This window comes from Ochotona princeps, chromosome 30, assembly GCF_030435755.1.
Source record: "Ochotona princeps isolate mOchPri1 chromosome 30, mOchPri1.hap1, whole genome shotgun sequence".
In the NCBI taxonomy this organism is placed as follows: Eukaryota; Metazoa; Chordata; class Mammalia; order Lagomorpha; family Ochotonidae; genus Ochotona; species Ochotona princeps.
In genome coordinates this window covers 26,494-45,379 of record NC_080861.1, presented here as the reverse complement: position 1 = coordinate 45,379, position 18,886 = coordinate 26,494, and the positions used below count along the sequence as shown (strand labels likewise).

General features: G+C 42.2%; 1 protein-coding gene across 9 annotated transcripts in view; it reads left to right on the top strand.

The window, feature by feature from the left end:
- Positions 1-13,393, top strand: part of RASA2 (RAS p21 protein activator 2) — a 106,085-nt gene extending 92,692 nt beyond the window's left edge. For all 9 annotated transcript variants that reach the window (XM_004588351.4, XM_004588350.4, XM_058657250.1 and 6 more), the window contains 5 exons: positions 7,557-7,639; positions 8,228-8,436; positions 9,084-9,187; positions 9,488-9,677; positions 13,005-13,393. In XM_004588351.4, coding sequence (XP_004588408.1) covers positions 7,557-7,639; positions 8,228-8,436; positions 9,084-9,187; positions 9,488-9,677; positions 13,005-13,035 — 617 coding nt within the window. In that variant the 3' untranslated portion in view covers positions 13,036-13,393. The remainder of the gene's footprint in view (positions 1-7,556; positions 7,640-8,227; positions 8,437-9,083; positions 9,188-9,487; positions 9,678-13,004) is intronic.
- Positions 13,394-18,886: the final 5,493 nt, after the last annotated feature.

Here is an 18,886-nt window from a genome sequence, read left to right as displayed (position 1 = left end):
CTATACTGTGGACCAAAATCAACTTAATAGATATCTACATACCATGTAATCCAACAGCTTATACATTTTGCTCTTTAACACATTGGAATGTTCTCTGGAATAGACCATATGTTATATCATAAAATAACAGTGAATTTGAAAATATCAGAACTTTTATCTTTTGGAATAAAAACATAAACAGAAGGAACTTCAAGAATGAGCATGCTCTTAAATGAGAAGCGAGTCAGTGAAGAAATTGAAAATTTTAAAATGTCGAAGAAAATGAAAATGGGCACATGTATAAAAACTCACAGAATATTGGGGGGGGAGTTGTAAGAAAGTCCATACCAGTAAGGGCTAAATGGGAATTAAAAAAAAAAATTTCCAAACAGCCTAGTGATGCATCTTGAGGGAACTAGGAAACCAAGAACAAGCCAAACCCAAAATGATTAGAAAGAGTGAAAACAAAGATACGGTAAGATTCAATAAAATAAAGGGCAGAACCACAAAGGGTCATTGAAATGAAGAGTTGACTTTCTGAAAAAAATAACATTATATCTCTGGATAGTCTTGCCAGTGGGGGAGGGGAAACCTGATTAAATAAAATTGAAGGTAATAAGGAAACCTTATAACTGATACCACAGAAATATAAAGGGGCATTACAGACTATGGTGAATAAATACATACTGACAAATTAGATTGAGTTCTGAGCCCCTGGCTTTGGCCTTGCCCAGCCCCAGCCGTTGCAGACCTTTGTTCTGTCTCTTTCAGATGAAATATTTCTTTTAAATTATGGAGTTGTCAGCTGTGTCCCCAACAGAGTTTGAAATTTTACTTAGAGATGTTTAGTCAACACTCCCAAAATGTCATTGAAGTTTCAAAAATGTGACAGCTCAGGAATTAAGAAGGTCCTAAGGGCCCGGCGTGATAGCATAATGGTTAAGGTCCTCACCTTGAACGCACCAGGAGCCCATATGGGCGCCGTCTCTAATCCCAGCAGCTCCACTTCCCATCCAGCTCCCTGCTTGTGGCCTGGGAAAGCAGTTGAGGACAGCCCAAAGCTTTGGGACCCTGCACCCATTTGGGAGACCTGGAAGAGGTTCCTGGCTCCTGGCTTCGGATCGGCATAGCACCGGCCGTTGCGGCCACTTGGGGGGAGTGAATCATCAGACAGAAGATCTTCCTCTCTGTCTCTCCTCCTCTCTGTACATCTGCCTTTCAAATAAAATAAATAAATCTTTAAAAAATATATTCCTTATCTTAAAAAAAAAAGGTCCTAAGTGTTAAGAATACACAGAATGGGCCTAGTATTGTGGCACACCAGTGTCAGCTGCTGCCAGCAATGTCAGCATCCTGTACAAGTCCCAGGTTCTCAGCTTGTGGTCCTTTTGCCTGCGGACATACCTGGAAAAGCAGTGGAAACTATCCCAGTTAGACCATGCCACCCATGTGGACAACCCAGATGGAACTCTATTCTCTTGTTTAGCCTTGCCCAGCCCCACAGTTATAGACACTGGAGGAGTGAATTAGCAGGCAGAAAATTTCTAATGCTCCCCTTAATATAAACTTGAAATTGTAAAACACTGTATATAACCAATATTTTTAAAAATGGGGACTATGATGCATAATCAAGAGAAAAGGCAATCCATGCAGACTCCCAGGTGGTCTACATAATTAACAGAAATGAAATTTAAACCCATCATTAAAATATTTTTAAGGACTTTCTCTTTATACTTATCAAACAATATCAAATGAAAATTTGAGAATTGGAAAAGCATAATATTCTAGATGAAAATTAACAATGGATTTGGAGATGTCTTAGTGAAATTGAGAATTGATCTGTAGAAATTGATCAGCTTAACTACCCAGAAAACATTGGAAAAATATTGAATGGAAACTCAGTGAATTCTGGAACAGTATCAAGCAAGCTAACAAATGTATGGCTAGTATTTCAGAAGGATAATAGAAAAAGAATGGGGAAGAGATGTTGAAGAAAAAAATATATCTTAAAAGCCAGAAGATTCCAAGAATACAGAGGGAGTGACACATGACTAACAAATCAGAGACCACCGTTACAAGCAGTCTTGACTATAGAAAATGCTAGGGCCTGTCTGAGGGCTTAATGCCTAAATACTCACCTTGCATGCACCGGGATCCCATATGTGTGCCAGTTGGTGTCCCAGAAGCCCTGCTTCCCGTCCAGCTCCCTGCCTAGGAAAGCAATAGAGAATGGCACCAAAGCCTTGGGATCCCGCACCCATGTGGGAGATGCTAAAGAAACTTGTGGCTCCTGGATTTGGAAAGGCTCGGCTCCGGCCATTGTGGCCACTTGGGAGTGAACAAGTGTATCAAAGAACTTTCTCTGTCTTTCCTTCTCTCTGTAGATCTGACTTTCTAATACAAATAAATACATCTTTAAAAAAACTCACTTAGATATCATTTAAAATCAAAACTTTGGAAACTGAAGCAGGCACAGCAGTGATGTTATCACCCTCGGTGCACATCCTATATTGGAGTCCTTGCTCTCGAGCTCCCAGTACAGCGTCCTGCTCATGGGCACTCTGAGAAGCAGTGGGTGACAGCTCCACTGTGGAGCCGTTGTTACAGAAAACCCACATTGAGCTCTGAGCCTGTGGCTGGCCCGCCTCTGATGATTGCGGGTGTTTAGAGGAATAAGACAGAAGATGGAAGAGTTGTATTTCTTTGCCTTTCAAATGAGAATGACTTCATCCAGTAGAATGCAACACTGGCTAGAGTTGGCTGATAATTTTCAAGAAGTTGTTAATGTTTTTTGACCTGTAAGATGTCTTTTACCGGGCCCGGCGGCGTGGCCTAGCTGCTAAAGTCCTCGCCTTGAAAGCCCCGGGATCCCATATGGGCGCCGGTTCTTATCCCGGCAGCTCCACTTCCCATCCAGCTCCCTGCTTGTGGCCTGGGAAAGCAGGAGAGGACAGCCCAAAGCTTTGGGACCCTGCACCCGCGTGGGAGACCCGGAAGAGGTTCCAGGTCCCGGCATCGGATTGGCGCGTGCCGGCCGTTGCGGCTCACTTGGGGAGTGAAACATCGGATGGAAGATCTTCCTCTCTGTCTCTCCTCCTCTCTGTATATCCGACTTTCCAATAATAATAAAATCTTTAAAAAAAAAAAAAAAAAGATGTCTTTTACCTAACTGGGAAAGTTTCTATCCATTTCTCCTTCCAGGTTTCCTATTATGTTGATAGTTGATATTGTATCACAGATCTAAGACACAGCCTGTTCTTCATTATATCCCACTACTCTGTTCTTCAAATTAGGAATTTCTATTTAATGTCACTGCTAATCCTAGGATCTCCAGTCTACTGTTGAGTTGTCGGGAATTGTTTGATTTTCTATACTGTTTGGTATGCACCAGAATTCCATTTTTTTTATCATTTCCATTTTTATCTTTAGATATTCACTGAGACATTAGCCTGTTTCTCTTGAGCATTTGGGGCCTACTCAGTTGACCATTTTCTTTCCTAGGTGATTGCCATATCTGCCTTACAGTTATGTCAGTTTTTGGATTCTGTTTTCTCTTCTCAAGGATGGTCTACACAAACAGTCTCAGTATGTTTGTGCGAGACTCTGGGTAGTTCCTGATGCCTGTTTAGGAGCCATACCTCCCAGGCCTACCTCCTTGGGGGAGCTGCATAGTTCAGTAATTAGAAGTCTCCAGGTTTTCGACTTTTGCTGCACTCTCTGGAAAGTTCCCTCCTTACGCGTATACTTCAGCAGTAAGCCAGGGATCTGGAAAGTTTCTTATTGTGGACTTCCATAGTTCTGTGTGCCCAGTCTCATCACTAAGCTGAATCTGTAGCCTGTCCGCAGCACTGCCACAGCTAGGGAAGATGGGGCGAGCCCTAGGCAAGAAAGCCATTTTTATTTGCAGTTTTTCATGAGTAAACTGTCCCAGGTTATTCTCTGCTACTGGTTGTTTCCCAGATCCCTGAAGCCATTATTTCCAGTAATTCTCTCAGTTTTATACTTCATTTCTGTAATAATGAATCACTCACTATTGTATTATCAAAAAGTTATGATTATTTTATTTTAGTTGTGTCCCTTAGGGATCATATGTAAATAGACTTCTATTTTTGTTGGAATGTTTTAAAAGTTAAGGCAAAATTAACACTCCATAAACTCTGCCCTTTTAAAGTGTATAGTTTATTGGTTTTCGTTATATGGTCAGAGGAGTTCTACATCTCTGATTCAGCACATTGAAAATATAGTTAGGACGGGCTCGGCAGCTTGGCCTAGTGGCTAAGGTCCTTGCCTTGATCCCATATGGCCGCTGGTTCTAATCCCGGCAGCTCCACTTCCTCTCTCTCTCTCCTCCTCTCAGTATATCTGACTTTGTAATAAAAATAAAATAAATCTTTAAGAAGAAAAAAAAGAAGAAAAGAAAATATAGTTAGGACTAGGATGATCATCTGTATAGAATATCTTGAGTTTTTGGTTGTTATTCTTTAAACACTACTCTGTTATTTCAGGTGATAAATTATAACATAATTAAATAAATTATAAGTAACCAAGAGGTGATTTACAGTATATAAGATTTTTTTTTTAAGATTTAGTTATTTTTATTGTAAAGTCAGATATAAGGAGAGGAGGAGACACAGAGAGGAAGATCTTCTGTCCAATGATTCACTCCCCTAGTGACCACAATAGTCAAAGCTGAACCAATTAAAAGCCAGGAGCCCGGAGGTTCTTCAGGCTCTCCCACGGGTTCAGGGTCCCAAGGCTTTGGCTGTCCTCAACTGCTTTCCGAGGTCACAAACAGGAAGCTGGATGAGAAGTGGGGCTGCTGGGATTAGAACCGGTGCCCATATGGGATCCTGGTATGTTCAAGGCGAGGACTTTAGCCACTAGGCTACCATACTGGGTCCTCTATATAAGATGATTTTAAAAGATAATGTGTATATTTTATGTGCAAATACTTATGCCATTGTTTAGAAGGGTCTTGAGCATCTGAAGATTTTCGCTTTCATTAGAGTTCCTGAACCCAAGGAACAACTAAATTCACAAAGTTGTGTAATAATCCCAAAAAGAGACCCTCTAGTTAAATTTTCTTCATTCTCCAAGACCCTGGCAGCCACTGAATGGATCTGCTTACTCTGGTTGTTGCACATCAATGGAATTAGATACTGTAATTCTTTCCTTTTCACACTATTGCCTGTCAGGTTAACCCTAAGAACAATCTGGCAATGTATGTGCCCGAAAGCAGTGTGCTTTCTCTGCCTATGTTGCATTTTGATTTGTTCAGACATCAATAAAAACATGGACCTGATGCAATGCCACAGTGACTAAATCCTTGCCTTGCATGCACCAGGATTCCATATGGGCGCTGGTTCGTGTCCCAGCTGCTCCACTTCCCATCCAGCTCCCTACTTGTGGCTTGGAAAAGCAGTGGAGGACAACCCAAAGCTTGGGACCCTGCACCCATGTGGGAGGCCTGAAGGAAGCTCTTGGCTCCTGGCTTCAGATCGGCTCAGCTCTGTTGGAGCCACTTGGGGAATGAACCATGGAAGGAAGATCTTCCTCTGTATAAATCTGCCTTTCCAATAAAAATAAATAAATCTTTTTAAAAATCAATAAATACAGCAATTTTAGGATATATGCATGCTTTTTATTTAATACATCTGAAGGTAGAAATTCCCTGAAATTTTTAAGAATTCTGCCGCTGAAATCTGTGGTACCCAAAGTCCTCCCTTCACTGCACACCTAATTTCCTGCGTTACATGTGTGTCTCATTTTGAGTGCCAATTTTCCTCGTCTTTTTGATCTTTTTCTTTTGATGACTTGCTCATCTTTGTGTTTTACAAGTGATTCACCTGCATGAGTGTTGAGTAGCTTGCCGTGAGTGATTATGAGAGAGGAGCAAGACGGGTTACTGAGGGAGAAAGTGCTGATGTTTTTTTTCTGGGTGAGTGCTCTGCTTCCCTCCTTGGGTCAGCAGCTTCCTGTGAGGCCGCACTGCTGTGCCCCCTCTGCGTCCTTGCTGCTTCCAAGTGTAGATATAAGCCTCTGTTGAGTGTTCCTTAACCGAAACCAGTAAGTAGGGAGAGTCTGTTGGGCCCAGCTGTTCCAGCTGCAGCGCCCACTGGTTAATCCTAAGACATTTCAGAGGACTTCTCCCCAGCCTCCAGCTGTCTGTGTTCACTGGCTCTGGCTTGAAGCTATCCCCTAACCACTCCCACTTCTGCAGATGTCTTATCCTACCTGTGGCTTGGGCTGTGGCTTCCTGCCCCACACCTGCTGTATAACTGTGATCTTGTCTGCTTCCAGAGTGCTGCCAATGGTCTTCTTATAGAATTCCATGATTTATATTTGTTGATTTCAAATAACCATGCCTCAGAAAAGTTTTTCCTAACCGCACAATTTAAGTAACTTCCAGTTACTTTACATCACCCCAGTTGATTTTCACTGGCGCATTCATCTCTAGTATTTACCTGTCTTCAACAACCTAATACAAACCTCGGTGTTCTTTTTGTTACTGTATGATTATATAATGCTGCCTGGACTAGCAGACATTCACTATAGGATAATTGAATTAAATGCATTTTATCTTTTTAAGACATGTATATATACACACATATATAGCACAACTACTTAGCTTATATAAATTTTGGATCTACATAAGGGAGTAGGATTAGCAAATATTCTGTTAACCTCTCTAAGACAGAAAGGCTTTATTAACCAAACACTTCTCCCTGCCATAAAAGCAGTACATTAATTCATTAATATAAAATATGTTATTTTACCTTTATTTTCTATACTTCAGTCTGCATATCATTATAACAAATCTTGGGAGCACTGGGCGAGATCAGAGCAATGCTTTGATTTTCTAAGAATAGAATTATAAAATGACCATAGTAGGAATTCTGTTTGCCTTTTGGTGTCTGTGGCTGAGATACATCTGTTCTAGATGGACTGCAATGCATTGTATTCTCCTATTGTGTTAATTTTGAACCTTCTTTATCAAACTCAGATTCCCAAGTTATTAGGGTCAAGGATTCATTCTACCAAATGAATATTTGTTCCCTGTATCTCAGAGTAAATTTTCCAGCTTTAGTTGACGAATCAATACACAATGGTTTTACATTTGCTTAAAAACATTGTGAGGGTCAATCAAAATATTTGTTAAATATTCAGTTAGAAAAATAGGAGAATGGATTTATGTAGTCATATTCACTGCTTATGTAATTTCCAGGAAAGAGAATTTCAACAAGTTTTTAAGTAGACTTATATTGCCAAGTATATTCATTTTTCAGTCCCCATTCAGTTATTGTAACAGAATTTGGTAGCATTCCAATTTGTACATAGAGAATAAATGTGGTCCCATATTTTTCCCTTGAAAACATTTAATATGAATGAAAAAAGTCACTGTATAGAAATCAAAAATCATGTTGTTCATGAGACAAATACTTTTATGGAAGTCATGTCTAAGTCCCCTTTGGGTTGCATTTCCTTCTGCCATCAAGAAGAAAAACTTTATAGGGAACCTCTCACCTTTAAAATTTTGATGAAAAATTTTTTAATTTTGTCCTACTTCTATTACTTAGGCAAAGATGCTATTTATACAATTCCAGTAAAAAACATTCTTGCTGTGGAAAAATTGGAAGAGAGCTCTTTTAACAAGAAAAATGTAAGTCATATTTAAATAGTTTTAAATTGTATGTATACCTTAGAAAATTTACAGGGAGTTTTATTGTTTACTGTTAATCATTAATTGATAACTTAAATGCTGTCCTAAAATTGTCCATTATTGATGTCTCATGCAGTCTGCCTGTGAATAAGTTACAGGTGCTTTTCTCAATATTTCTGTTTGATTAAACTTCCCTATTGGCCATCCAAGGGTCTGAGTGTCGTAATCCCAGCTGAGCCTCCTAGTTAGTCAGTGGGTTCCCAGACACTCCAGCCCACCCAGGTGATTTCCTTGTTCCTCGGGGTTTCCCTGTTGCTTTGCCTTTACTCATTCTTTTTCTTCCATTGGAAAGTTGCCACTCCTTCTTGCATTAGAGTCTGTTCCTTTGGGCTCAGGTGACTCGTGAAAGTTACAAAATGTGTTGTACTGCTTAGTGAATTGCAGACTGCTTGCTTGAAAAGTAACATTTCCTAACTGTCATCTAATCAGACGAGTTAGATTTCTTTTTTTTATATATATATATTCTGCTTTGTACTGTGTATTGGTTTTTAAATTCTATCACTAACTTTATTTTAATTATCTATGAAGATGTTCCAAGTAATACATACGGAGAAGCCACTCTACGTCCAGGCGAATAATTGTGTAGAAGCTAACGAATGGATAGATGTCCTCTGCAGGGTGAGCCGGTGCAATCAGAACAGGCTCAGTTCTTTTCATCCTTCTGCTTTTCTAAATGGAAACTGGCTGTGCTGCCAAGAAACCAGTGAAAACACTCCTGGCTGCAAGCCATGTACTGCGTAAGTTTCCTTCTGATTGCAAAAGCCCTGTTTTGAAGTACATTTCCATGTAGTTAAATGTAATGGGAGATTATTTTACCAGGCAAAAGAAGTATGAACACAGTGCAGCACAGATGAATGTTGGAGGCATTATGCTGAGTTACGGGAGCTGGACATAAAAGCCACACATTATATGAGAACAGATATAAAGTATCTGGAAAAGTGTGTTCATGAAGACAACATTGATTCGTGGTTGTCAAAGGAGGAATGTGGAATGCTGAGAATCTTAATAGTGGTTGCAGAAATTCTACACACACACACACACACACACACACACACACATCCCAGTGTTAGAAGCCTTAGCAAGACAGCAGGAAAGAATAGCACTTGATTTCTGTGTCCTGTTGTATGGAACAGCCATGCAGCTCTGTAGACTTACAGAGTCAGATCTTGCCTTTGTGATGAAGGATAGGTTGGCAGAACTGTGTTAACTATAACACCCCTCCTCATGATTAGAGTCACGGAACAGCCAAGCTCCTGTTGGCCCCATTTTTTAAAGAATGTTCATGAAACTAACTTTCTGTAGTTCAAATTTTGTTTTTAGTTTCAAACATTGAAAGCCTTTGGCATATTAATGAAGTAAAACTTTCCCACTGTCTTTACCATAGAGGTATCCCTGCAGACATCCAAATAGATATTGATGAAGACAGAGAAATAGAAAGAATTTATTCACTATTTACTCTCAGTTTACTGAAGCTGCAGAAGATGGAAGGTAATTTCACTATTATCTTTATATAACCTTGGTCTTTTATTTTCAATTTCTGAAGTGTTGCTTTGGCAGCCTTCATAGAAGTCAAGAATGCTGGGTTTATTTGAACACCGAAATGAAAGTTGAAATATCCTAAAGTAAGAGTACGGTCTTTATGTGTGATCTTAATCAAATGTCTGCATTTTAGACATCTATGCAGTACCAAGGGAAATTTCCCTAGCTAGAAACCTTTAAGATCTTATGGTACAAATTGTGTATGTGGAATTCAGTGGTCTAATCCCAGATTTTGACTGTTTGTTATAGAGGCCTGTGGAACAATAGCAGTCTACCAGGGACCACAGAAAGAGCCTGACGATTATTCTAACTTTGTAATTGAAGATTCTGTAACAACCTTTAAGACAATTCAGCAAATAAAAAGCATCATAGAGAAGCTGGATGAACCTCATGAAAAGTATAGAAAGAAAAGATCAAGTAGTGCGAAGTACGGTAGCAAGTAAGTATTGGAGCTGCTGTAAACAGTTTATGACCACTTTCGTGCCCTCTCAGCTGACCCCCAGACCTTTCTGTGTCCGTTTATTTGTCAAGTTTTTATCCTGTGAAACTTTTCTCAGATGTTTAAACTCAGAGAACTTTGGTCTGTTCTGATTTCGTGATTGTTAGATCATGTTAGTAATGTACTGTACCTACTCTAATCTTCAATTGCCATTCCTTCCTTAAATACTAACCCTAATGAGCCTTTCTGTCTCTTACATTACCTGACACAATTTCTTTTTTTTTTAAGCTTATATATCTTTAAAGGTATGAAAAGTGCTAGAAGTATTTTATTGTTGATTTTGTGGATCCATCTCAGATATTTGAAGCTTCTTCAAAATGTCACAGAAGTAATGATTTTTGTGTTTATTTGAGACCCAGAGAAAGATCTTTCAACCTCCTGTTCATTTTCCAAATTCCTGCAGCAGCAGGGCATGGCCAAGTTGACACAGGAGCCAGGAATTAACTCAGGATGTCTCATGTGAGTGGCAGGGGTACAGCCACTTGAGCCATGGCTTCCTGCCTCCTAGGGTGCACATGAGCAGGAAGCTGGAGCCAGAAGCAGAGTGGGGCCTCGGTTCCAGGCATTCTATTACAGGGTGCAGGCAGCCCAAGCAGCGTCTTAAACACAGTGCCAAGCTCTACTGTATTATCTTTTTTTAGAAAGAATTTTATTTATTTCAAAAGCAGAATTACATAAAAAGAGGTCTTCCATCTACTAGTGTACTTCCTAAATAGTGCAACAACCCAATGGGCCAGACCAGAGCCAGTTTCCATGTGCGTTCTTAGCCAGTGCTTGATCATCTTACTAACACCCCTCCCCATACCTGTGCGTACTGTACCCTTCCCAGCTTGTCTTTCTGGTAAAAAAAAAAAAAAAAAATGCCAGCATCCCATGTGGGCACTGGCTTGTGTCCCAGCTACTCTCTGCTGATAGTGTGGAAAAAGCCGAGGAAGATGGGTCAAGTGCTTGGACATCTGTTTCCCACATAGAAAGAATTTCCTGACTTCAGGCTCCCAGCCCTGTCTGCTGTGGCCACCTGGGGAGAACCAACAGAAGGATCTCTGTGTTTTGTGTTTTTCCTCCTCTGGAACTCTTTGAAAATTAAAAATTAAAAAAATGCCAGGGTCAGTGTGGTGGCAAAGCAGATTACACCTTTCCTATGGCACCAGCATCTCATATGGGTGTCTATTTGAGTCCTCATTGCTCCATTTCTGATCCACTTCCCTGCTAATGACCTGGGAAAGTAGCAGCAGATGCTGGCTCAGATCTTCGGGCCTTCTTTTTTTTTTTTTTTTTTTTAAGATTTATTCATTTTATTACAGCCAGATATACACAGAGGAGGAGAGACAGAGAGGAAGATCTTCCATCCGATGATTCACTCCCCAACTGAGCCACAACGGGCTGGTGCACGCCGATCCAAAGCCGGGAACCTGGAACCTCTTCCAGGTCTCCAATGTGGGTGCAGTGTCCCAAAGCATTGGGCCATCCTCAACTGCTCTCCCAGGCCACAAGCAGGGAGCTGGATGGGAAGTGGAGCTGCCGGGATTAGAACCAGCGCCCATATGGGATCCCGGGGCTTTCAAGGCGAGGACTTTAGCCGCTAGGCCACGCCGCCGAGCCCAGGCTTCGGGCCTTCTTATGGGAGACCCATAAGAAGCTCCTGGCACCAAGCTTCAGAGCAGCCCAACTTTGGCCATTGCAGCCATTTAGGGAGTGAACTAGCAGGTAGAAGTGCTCTCTTTCCTCTTCTAAGTCTGTTTTTCCAGTTAAAGAAGTAATTATTATTGTTTTAAAGTGCTATCATTGGGGCTGGCACTGTGGGTAAAGCCACCACCTGTGCCTCCAGCATCCCCTACGGCATTGATTTGAGTCCTGATTGCTCCCTGATAATGGCCTTGGAAAAGCAATTGGAGGGCCCGGCACCATGGCCTAGCGGCTAAAGTCCTCACCTTGAACGCGCCGGGATCCCATATGGGCGCTGGTTCTAATCCCAGCAGCTCCACTTCCCATCCAGCTCCCTACTTGTGGCCTGGGAAAGCAGTCGAGGACGGCCCAAAGCTTTGGGACCCTGCACCCACGTGGGAGACCTGGAAGAGGTTCCTGGTTTCTGGCTTCGGATCAGCACACCACTGGCCGTTTGTGCTCAGTTGGGGAGTGAATCATCAGATGGAAGATCTTCCTCTCTGTCTCTCCTCCTCTCTATATATCTGACTTTGTAATAAAAAAATAAATAAATCTTAAAAAAAGGAAAAAAAAGCAATTGGAAGATGACCCACGTCCTTGGGCCTTTGCACCCACATGGAAGACCTAGATAAAACTCCTGGCTTCAGCATGGCCCAGTCCTGGCTGTTGCAGCCATCTGGGGAGTGAACAACAACAATTTTTTAAAGGTTTAAAAAAGGGCCCAGCGCGATAGCATAATGGTTAAGGTCCTCGCCTTGAATGCGCCAGGATCCCATATGGGCGCCGGTTCTAATGCCGGCAGCTCCACTTCCCATCTAGCTCCCTGTTTGTGGCCTGGGAGAGCAGAAGAGGATGGCCCAAAGCCTTGGGACCCTGCACCCACGTGGGAGGCCTGGAAGAAGTTCCTGGCTCCTGGCTTCGGATCGGCGCAGCACCGGCCATTGCGACCACTTGGGGAGTGAATCATCGGATGAAAGATCTTCCTCTCTGTCTCTCTTCCTCTCTGTATATCTGACTTTGCAATAAAGTAAATAAATCTTTAAAAAAAAAAAAGCCAACATTGAAAAACCAACACTGGAGCCAGAGTTGTTAGTAGAGATCTTTATGGTACCAGCTCAGGCCCTGGCTGCTCCACTTCCAGTCCAGTTCCCTGGTAATGGCCTGGGCAAAGGAGCTAAGGTGGTCCAAGCATTTAGGCACTGGTTGGAGACCTCATTATGCTCGTGGCTTCAGACTGGTACAGCCATGTCCATGGTAGCCACCAGGGAAGTGAATCAGCTGATCAAAAAATCTCGCTTTCCCCACCCCGTGTCTGACCTTTCTAGGAAGTCTTAAAAAATGTCAATACTTTTGCACTAATCTTCACTTATTTTCCCTGTAAGCAGAATGTGTTTTATTTTCTTCCCAACTATGGGTCTAGGATAGCTCCTAAAATTTAATAAGTGACCAGTAAATAGTTTTGAACTGGCAAAACAAGGCTTGGCATGAGATACTATCCAAAGAAAAATTACAAATGGTTAACGGATTCTGTTATGCATTGTTTTGTTTTGTTTTTTTTTAACAAAGTTTTAGCTTTTAAAAAATTTTTGCTTGTTTTTCTAGGGAAAATCCTATTGTTGGGAAAACATCTTAAAGTTTGGCCAATTGATACAGAAGAACTGGAAAATACTATTTTTCTTGGAATTTCTCATATTTTGTTCATAGTATTTAAGAACATTGTCATCTGCATTCATGTTGTATTTAATATTTAAGTGAATTTACCTGTTGGAGAAACCTGATATTGATGTATTACTAGAGAATTTGAAACCCAAGTCCCTTCCTATCTTCTGTGTCCAAATCCCATGTTTCTACAACTTTTCAATGAATGACTCTTCCTAAAGAAGAATCCTAAGAAGAGCTTTGTAACAATGGGAGAACTCTTCCATGGCAAGAAACCATCAGTTCTGTACAACTTGTTTTCACTACCATCAGTGCCTGCTCTGTACTGCCAACATTGTGTTTTACTAGAAGATCTCAAAACCATGCCAATCCAGAGCTTTCCATTTAATTCATCCATACTCTCGCTCTTTAAAAAGGGAAAAGAAAATTCCCTTTGGTTCATCAGTCATCACATCAGGTTACATTAACGTCAGCAACAGAAACTGTGGAAAACTGCCAGAGCATCCTTGAAAGGAGTTAGATCCTTTATCTATTTAAAGATGCAGACAGAACTCAGATAGGAAGTGTCAGGGAATCTGTGCCACTGTGTGCATCTTGTTTACATTTGGGATGAGTGATGGCAGATGGATTAAAACGAGACCACTAAGATTTTATATTTTTTCCCCGTTGCTTTAAGTATCAGGTACTCAACTTCTTAATTAGAAAGTTCAGATTAACATGACTTCTAAGGATATATCTTTTGTTAAAGAGGGGAAAATGAATAGTGAAAGACAGTGGTGGAAGAATCACTTGACTTCACTGGCTGTTTCATGTTCCTATAAGGGCCACCCAAGGCTGCCCTTCTTCTAGTGTTAGGGTGTGATCTGACTCAAGAACAGTCACTCGGCGCACTTTAATAATCTGGACTGCCCCAGATTATGCTTCAGATGCTCCTTGGTATCTGATGTTTATGATCAGTTGAATGATCAGTGTTTGAGTCTAGAAATAATGTTATCCTAAAAATGTTTATATTTCATTGCTGTTTCCTTATTGCCTGCTGGCCAAATGGATTTGGACAAGACACTGTTTGAATCCTATTTCTACCTAATGGTTTATTTTTGCCCAAAACCATGCCTGTAAATAAGCCGTCGAAGCAAGTTGCCATCTTAAAGTTAAGAGGGGATCTATTTTGCTTCATCAGTATTAAAGACCATGGTACTCTTGTCTTTGTAAATTGCAAATATTTTCTGAATGTGGTACTTCGAAACTTTGAGTATTTAGATGTTTCTTTTTAAACTGTGACTTATTAATGTAAGTCTAGCTCATAGTACATTTTTTGTTTCCCTCAGCATAAGCTATATTTCAAGATACACTTTGCCAATTTTATTGGTAACTTTTTAAATTGCATTGTTTTTAGGTAATACACACAAAGTTGTTCCATTACTGTCATTTCTCTAAATGTGAAAAAAGATCAATTGGTTCTATTTAAGAATCATTACTAGTCTGCATTATGGTAGATTATTACTCCTGGCCAGAAGACAAGTTTGAAAGTCCTTTAAATTTTATTAACTTTTAGATCTCATAAACTATATCGCTTTATACTATACAGGAGTTTAGCCATTTACTGAATCTTTTACACTTTTGTTCAGATAGAATTCTTTAAGACCCTCTGAAATGTCTACCTGCAGATGATACGTGTACCCGTCCTGACTTTGTAGTGGCTCTTTAGTCCTTTGTGTTTAAGATGAGAAGCATTTTAACATTTCTAATATCAAATCTTCAATTGTGTTTGTTTTCTAAAAACCACAGCACAATCCAAGAAACCCAGCTGTGTGAAGGGGCCAGCTGTCTAATTTTTCCTCACATGACACTTCTAGTAACAACCAGTTTCATTTGAATTAACCATCCTAAAAATAACAAAAGGTTGTGAGAAATTAATTTTTTTTTTGCAAGTCTTTTCAATGAAGAGACCCTGGCAGGACCCTCAGGTAACCAAGGTAACCAAGGGCCCTTCTTCCCAGGTCCTCCTTCTGATGCTGCTCCTGAGAATTCTGGTTTATTACTCCCTGGTATTGTCCGGCACTCGACAGTACACATGGCAGGGCACTGCTCCCTCCAACCCTGAGAGCCCCAAGAAGGAAAGAAAAGATAGAGGGAAACTCCTTGCCATAAATGGCAGTTCTGGTTCCAGTTGACCATTTCCATAAATTGAAGTTGTGCTAATCTGTTGCTGATCTTGTTTTAGTTTAGTTCCAGTTTTTAATATTCATTTTTTAAAAGATTATAGGCAGTAGCAAACGTTTCTATTACCTGAATATAATTTATCAAATTGAACTACTTTATTTGCCAACAAAATACTGTTTTATCATGTGGTAATGACTAAATGTCAAAGCAAAACTTTTTCAATTACGTAAAAAGTGACACGATTTCATCTCTTACGGGAAAGGCTCATTCATGCCACGTCTTGAAATACAATTCTTTTTAAAGTGAAAGCACCTTTAATTTGTTATAACGGTACATTCTGTAAAGACAGAAACCCCTATAGCATTTTAGGTGTCCTTACAGTATGTGAAAAGTACAAGACTCATTCTAGAGTTATATATCAATCTTGATTGATATTATCTGCTTCCATTTTTATTAGCTTGAAAATTAATATGTTGCTGGTAAATATTGGTTTTTACATTGTTCAGATTAAAGATGTAAGTTATAAAAACTTAATGTAGTGAAGTTGTGTAACCATGTTGTATTGTTGAGAATGTGTTTTTATTTAAATTTTATTTTCTTATCAAGAGTATTATAAAAAATAAACTTTTGTAACTGTCACATGAAAATAACTCAAATAAATTACAAGAAGCCTGTCTGTTCTTCTGAGACTTGGTTTTCTCATTGATTTAGGAATGTCTTATGAAATTCTTTCCTGACTATTTGAAAGAGAGTGGAAGTAAGAAATCTTAAACAAGTGGTGATGATGCAATGGGATCGCAAACTAATTCTCTGCTTGTGCAGTGGTGACACCCTAAATGAGCACCAGCTCACGTCCTGGTTGCTCTATTTCTGATCCAGCTCCCAGCTTGTGCAGTGGTGACACCCTAAATGAGCACCAGCTCACGTCCTGGCTGCTCTACTTCTGATCCAGCTCCCAGCTTGTGGCCTGGGAAAACAGCAGAGGATGGCTCAACTCCTTGAACCCACTGCAACCCACATGGAAGACACAGAGGAATCTCCTGAGCTTGGATCAGCTCAGCTCCGACCATGGTGTCCATTTTGGGAGTGAACTAGCAGATGAAAAACTTTTGTCTCTGTAAAATCTGCCTTTACAAAACAAAAATCTTTCAATTTTAAAAAAGAACAAGACATCTAGAAACAGCTTAACATTCTTTTTTGTTGTTGTTGTTGTTCTTAAAAAGCCAGCCCGGCCTTTTTTGCCAGTGGGTGAGGGCAGAGATATTGAAAAGGAAAGGACAGAAGTATTTCACCTGCTGATTCACTCCCAAAATGGCCAAAATGGTCAGAACTGGGCCATACTAAAGCCAGGAGCCTGGAAGTACATCCAGGTTACCCACATGGCTGGTAGGGTCCCAAACCAATGGAGTCATCCTGTGTTTCCCAGGTGCATTAGCAAGCAGCTGGATCAGAAGTGGAGCAACAAAGATGTGAACTCATATGGAATGTTGACATTACAATACAGTGTGCCATATTGCCAGCTCTTCTACCAAGTTGTCATGCACTGTGTTCTTGTTTATTCATTCATTCAGTAGACTTCGTTTCAAGTGCTGCAAAAAAGACATTGTGCAGGATCCAGTCCTGAGGTGTGGGAGAATGTTTTCTACTCCTCTCTGGGGAAACAGCTTAAGTGCATTATCAGACCTCTTCAACTTTTTGGAAACTGCCACTCTCAGTAAAGTCACCATGAGAACCTCTGCTGCTTTGAGCAGGTGCGATAATAGGGAGCATGGACAAGGGAGGGTTTTGGGGGCCTGTGCTCCCTATTCTCACAACATGCAACAGCATAGTTGTGCAAGCCAAGGGGACAGGCACCTTCACCAGACTGGTGAAGGAGCTGCTGTAGAAACCAGCAAGAGGTTGAGTCAGCAAGGGGTGGGGTAGTGTCCCAGTGGGTCAAGCTGCAGGTTGCCAGGCAGATGGTCTGTATGGGTGCTGCTTCAAATCCTGGCTGCTTCCCCTGCAGGCCAGCGCCCTGTCGATCATTCTGGAAGAGCAGCGAAGGATGGTGCAGGGGCTTGTGCCCCTGTGGGAGATTTGGAGGAAGCTCCTGGTTTACGGGCTTGTCCTAGCCCGGCCACAGCTAGCTCTGGTGGTGGTCCTCGGGGAACTGAGCCAGCAGATGCAGCAAAGATTGCTGTCTCTCCCTCTCTGTTCCTCTGTGCTCCAAAGCAAATAGGACAGAAGGAGACAGGCAGGCAGGCAGGAGACAGAAAGCTGCCAGCCTCCTGGGAGGGAGCATGCTGTGTGCTGTGGCTCTAGACTGCTTTTGTCTGCCAATGCAGACCCCGAGGGCGTGTGTAGGGCTTCTGCCATGGGTCCCCTGTGCAAGCTCTATAGGAGAGTGTCCTTGAGAGAGAATGCCTCTCTGGACTGGGCTGCTTCCCTTGATTTGGCAGGAGAGCCTTGGATGAGCATCCTGCAGAGAGTCCTAGTGACCACAAGAGGGCGCGCGAAGCTGCCCCTTATATCCCTGGGGGGCTCAGGCTTTCTGAACTCCAGACAGCCCAACCCAAGACATCCTCACATCAGGTGGGGTCCCGGACAGTGTTCCCGGACTCGAAAGATCAGGGAAGAGCAGGGGTCCAAGGCCGAATGGCCCACATGCCAAGGATGGGAGGGGAGGAGGATGCATGTGGCCTTGCATCAGCCTGGGCCTCTGTGATAGGAAATAGCAGGGTACCTTCACCAGCACGGTACCAAGTTGGGGCAACCAAAGAACTCTGGGAGCTGGAGTCCCATGTCAGCCTCCCAGCAGGCCCTCTGGGAGCTGGAGTCTGACAGCATCCCCAAGGCCACTCTGGGAGCTAGAGTCCCACACCAGAGTCCCTATGGACACTCTGGGAGCTGGAGTTAAAGACCAGCTGACTAGCATCGAACTTTGACAGATGAGGTCCGGGGAAACTTTACCACCACCCCCATTGCTCTAGAATACCCTGAGATGCACGCCCCAGGCATTCTTTAGCAAGTGGAGCATCTCTCCGATGGGCTGCAGACAGGTCTTCGTGTATTTTTGCATGTGTGGGGTGGCAGTTAGGGTGATACAATACTCGGCCTTCCTCGGCCTAGCTGAGTGGTGTCTGGGCATGCGGGCTCCTAAGCCAGGAGCAGGTGGATGGAGAAGTAAATAGGCACGAGAGGTCACCAGACATCCGCAGTAGGAAGTCCCAGGCCCTAGCTGCTCCGGAGAGCACCCTGCAACATGCAGCCCTGCTGCCCAGCACATCTGATGATGGCCAGGGAGCCACCAAGGCCCGCACAAGGGAGGGCTTTCAGGGCCTGTGCTGCCTGCACACGACAGGGTGCACGAAGCTGCCCTTTCTACCTCTAGCTAGCACTGGAGGGGTCAGCCATCCCTGTCATGTGCTTTGGAGGCAGGAATTTGGCCTCACAGCCTCCAGCCAGATGCTGCTGCCCTCTTGTTCACCAGGGAGTGCTTCACCCTCCTCCAGGGATCCTTCTGGATTCAAGACTCTTTCTCCTGCTGGTCAGCTGTGGACCGTCGGCCGCCGCTGATGTGCCACCTTCCACAAGACATCCCAACAGCTGACATCTGTTCTCCACAGAGGTCCTTCTCCCCAGGACAGGTAGAGTCGCAACATGCCTGGATCCCTCGTCTGTAG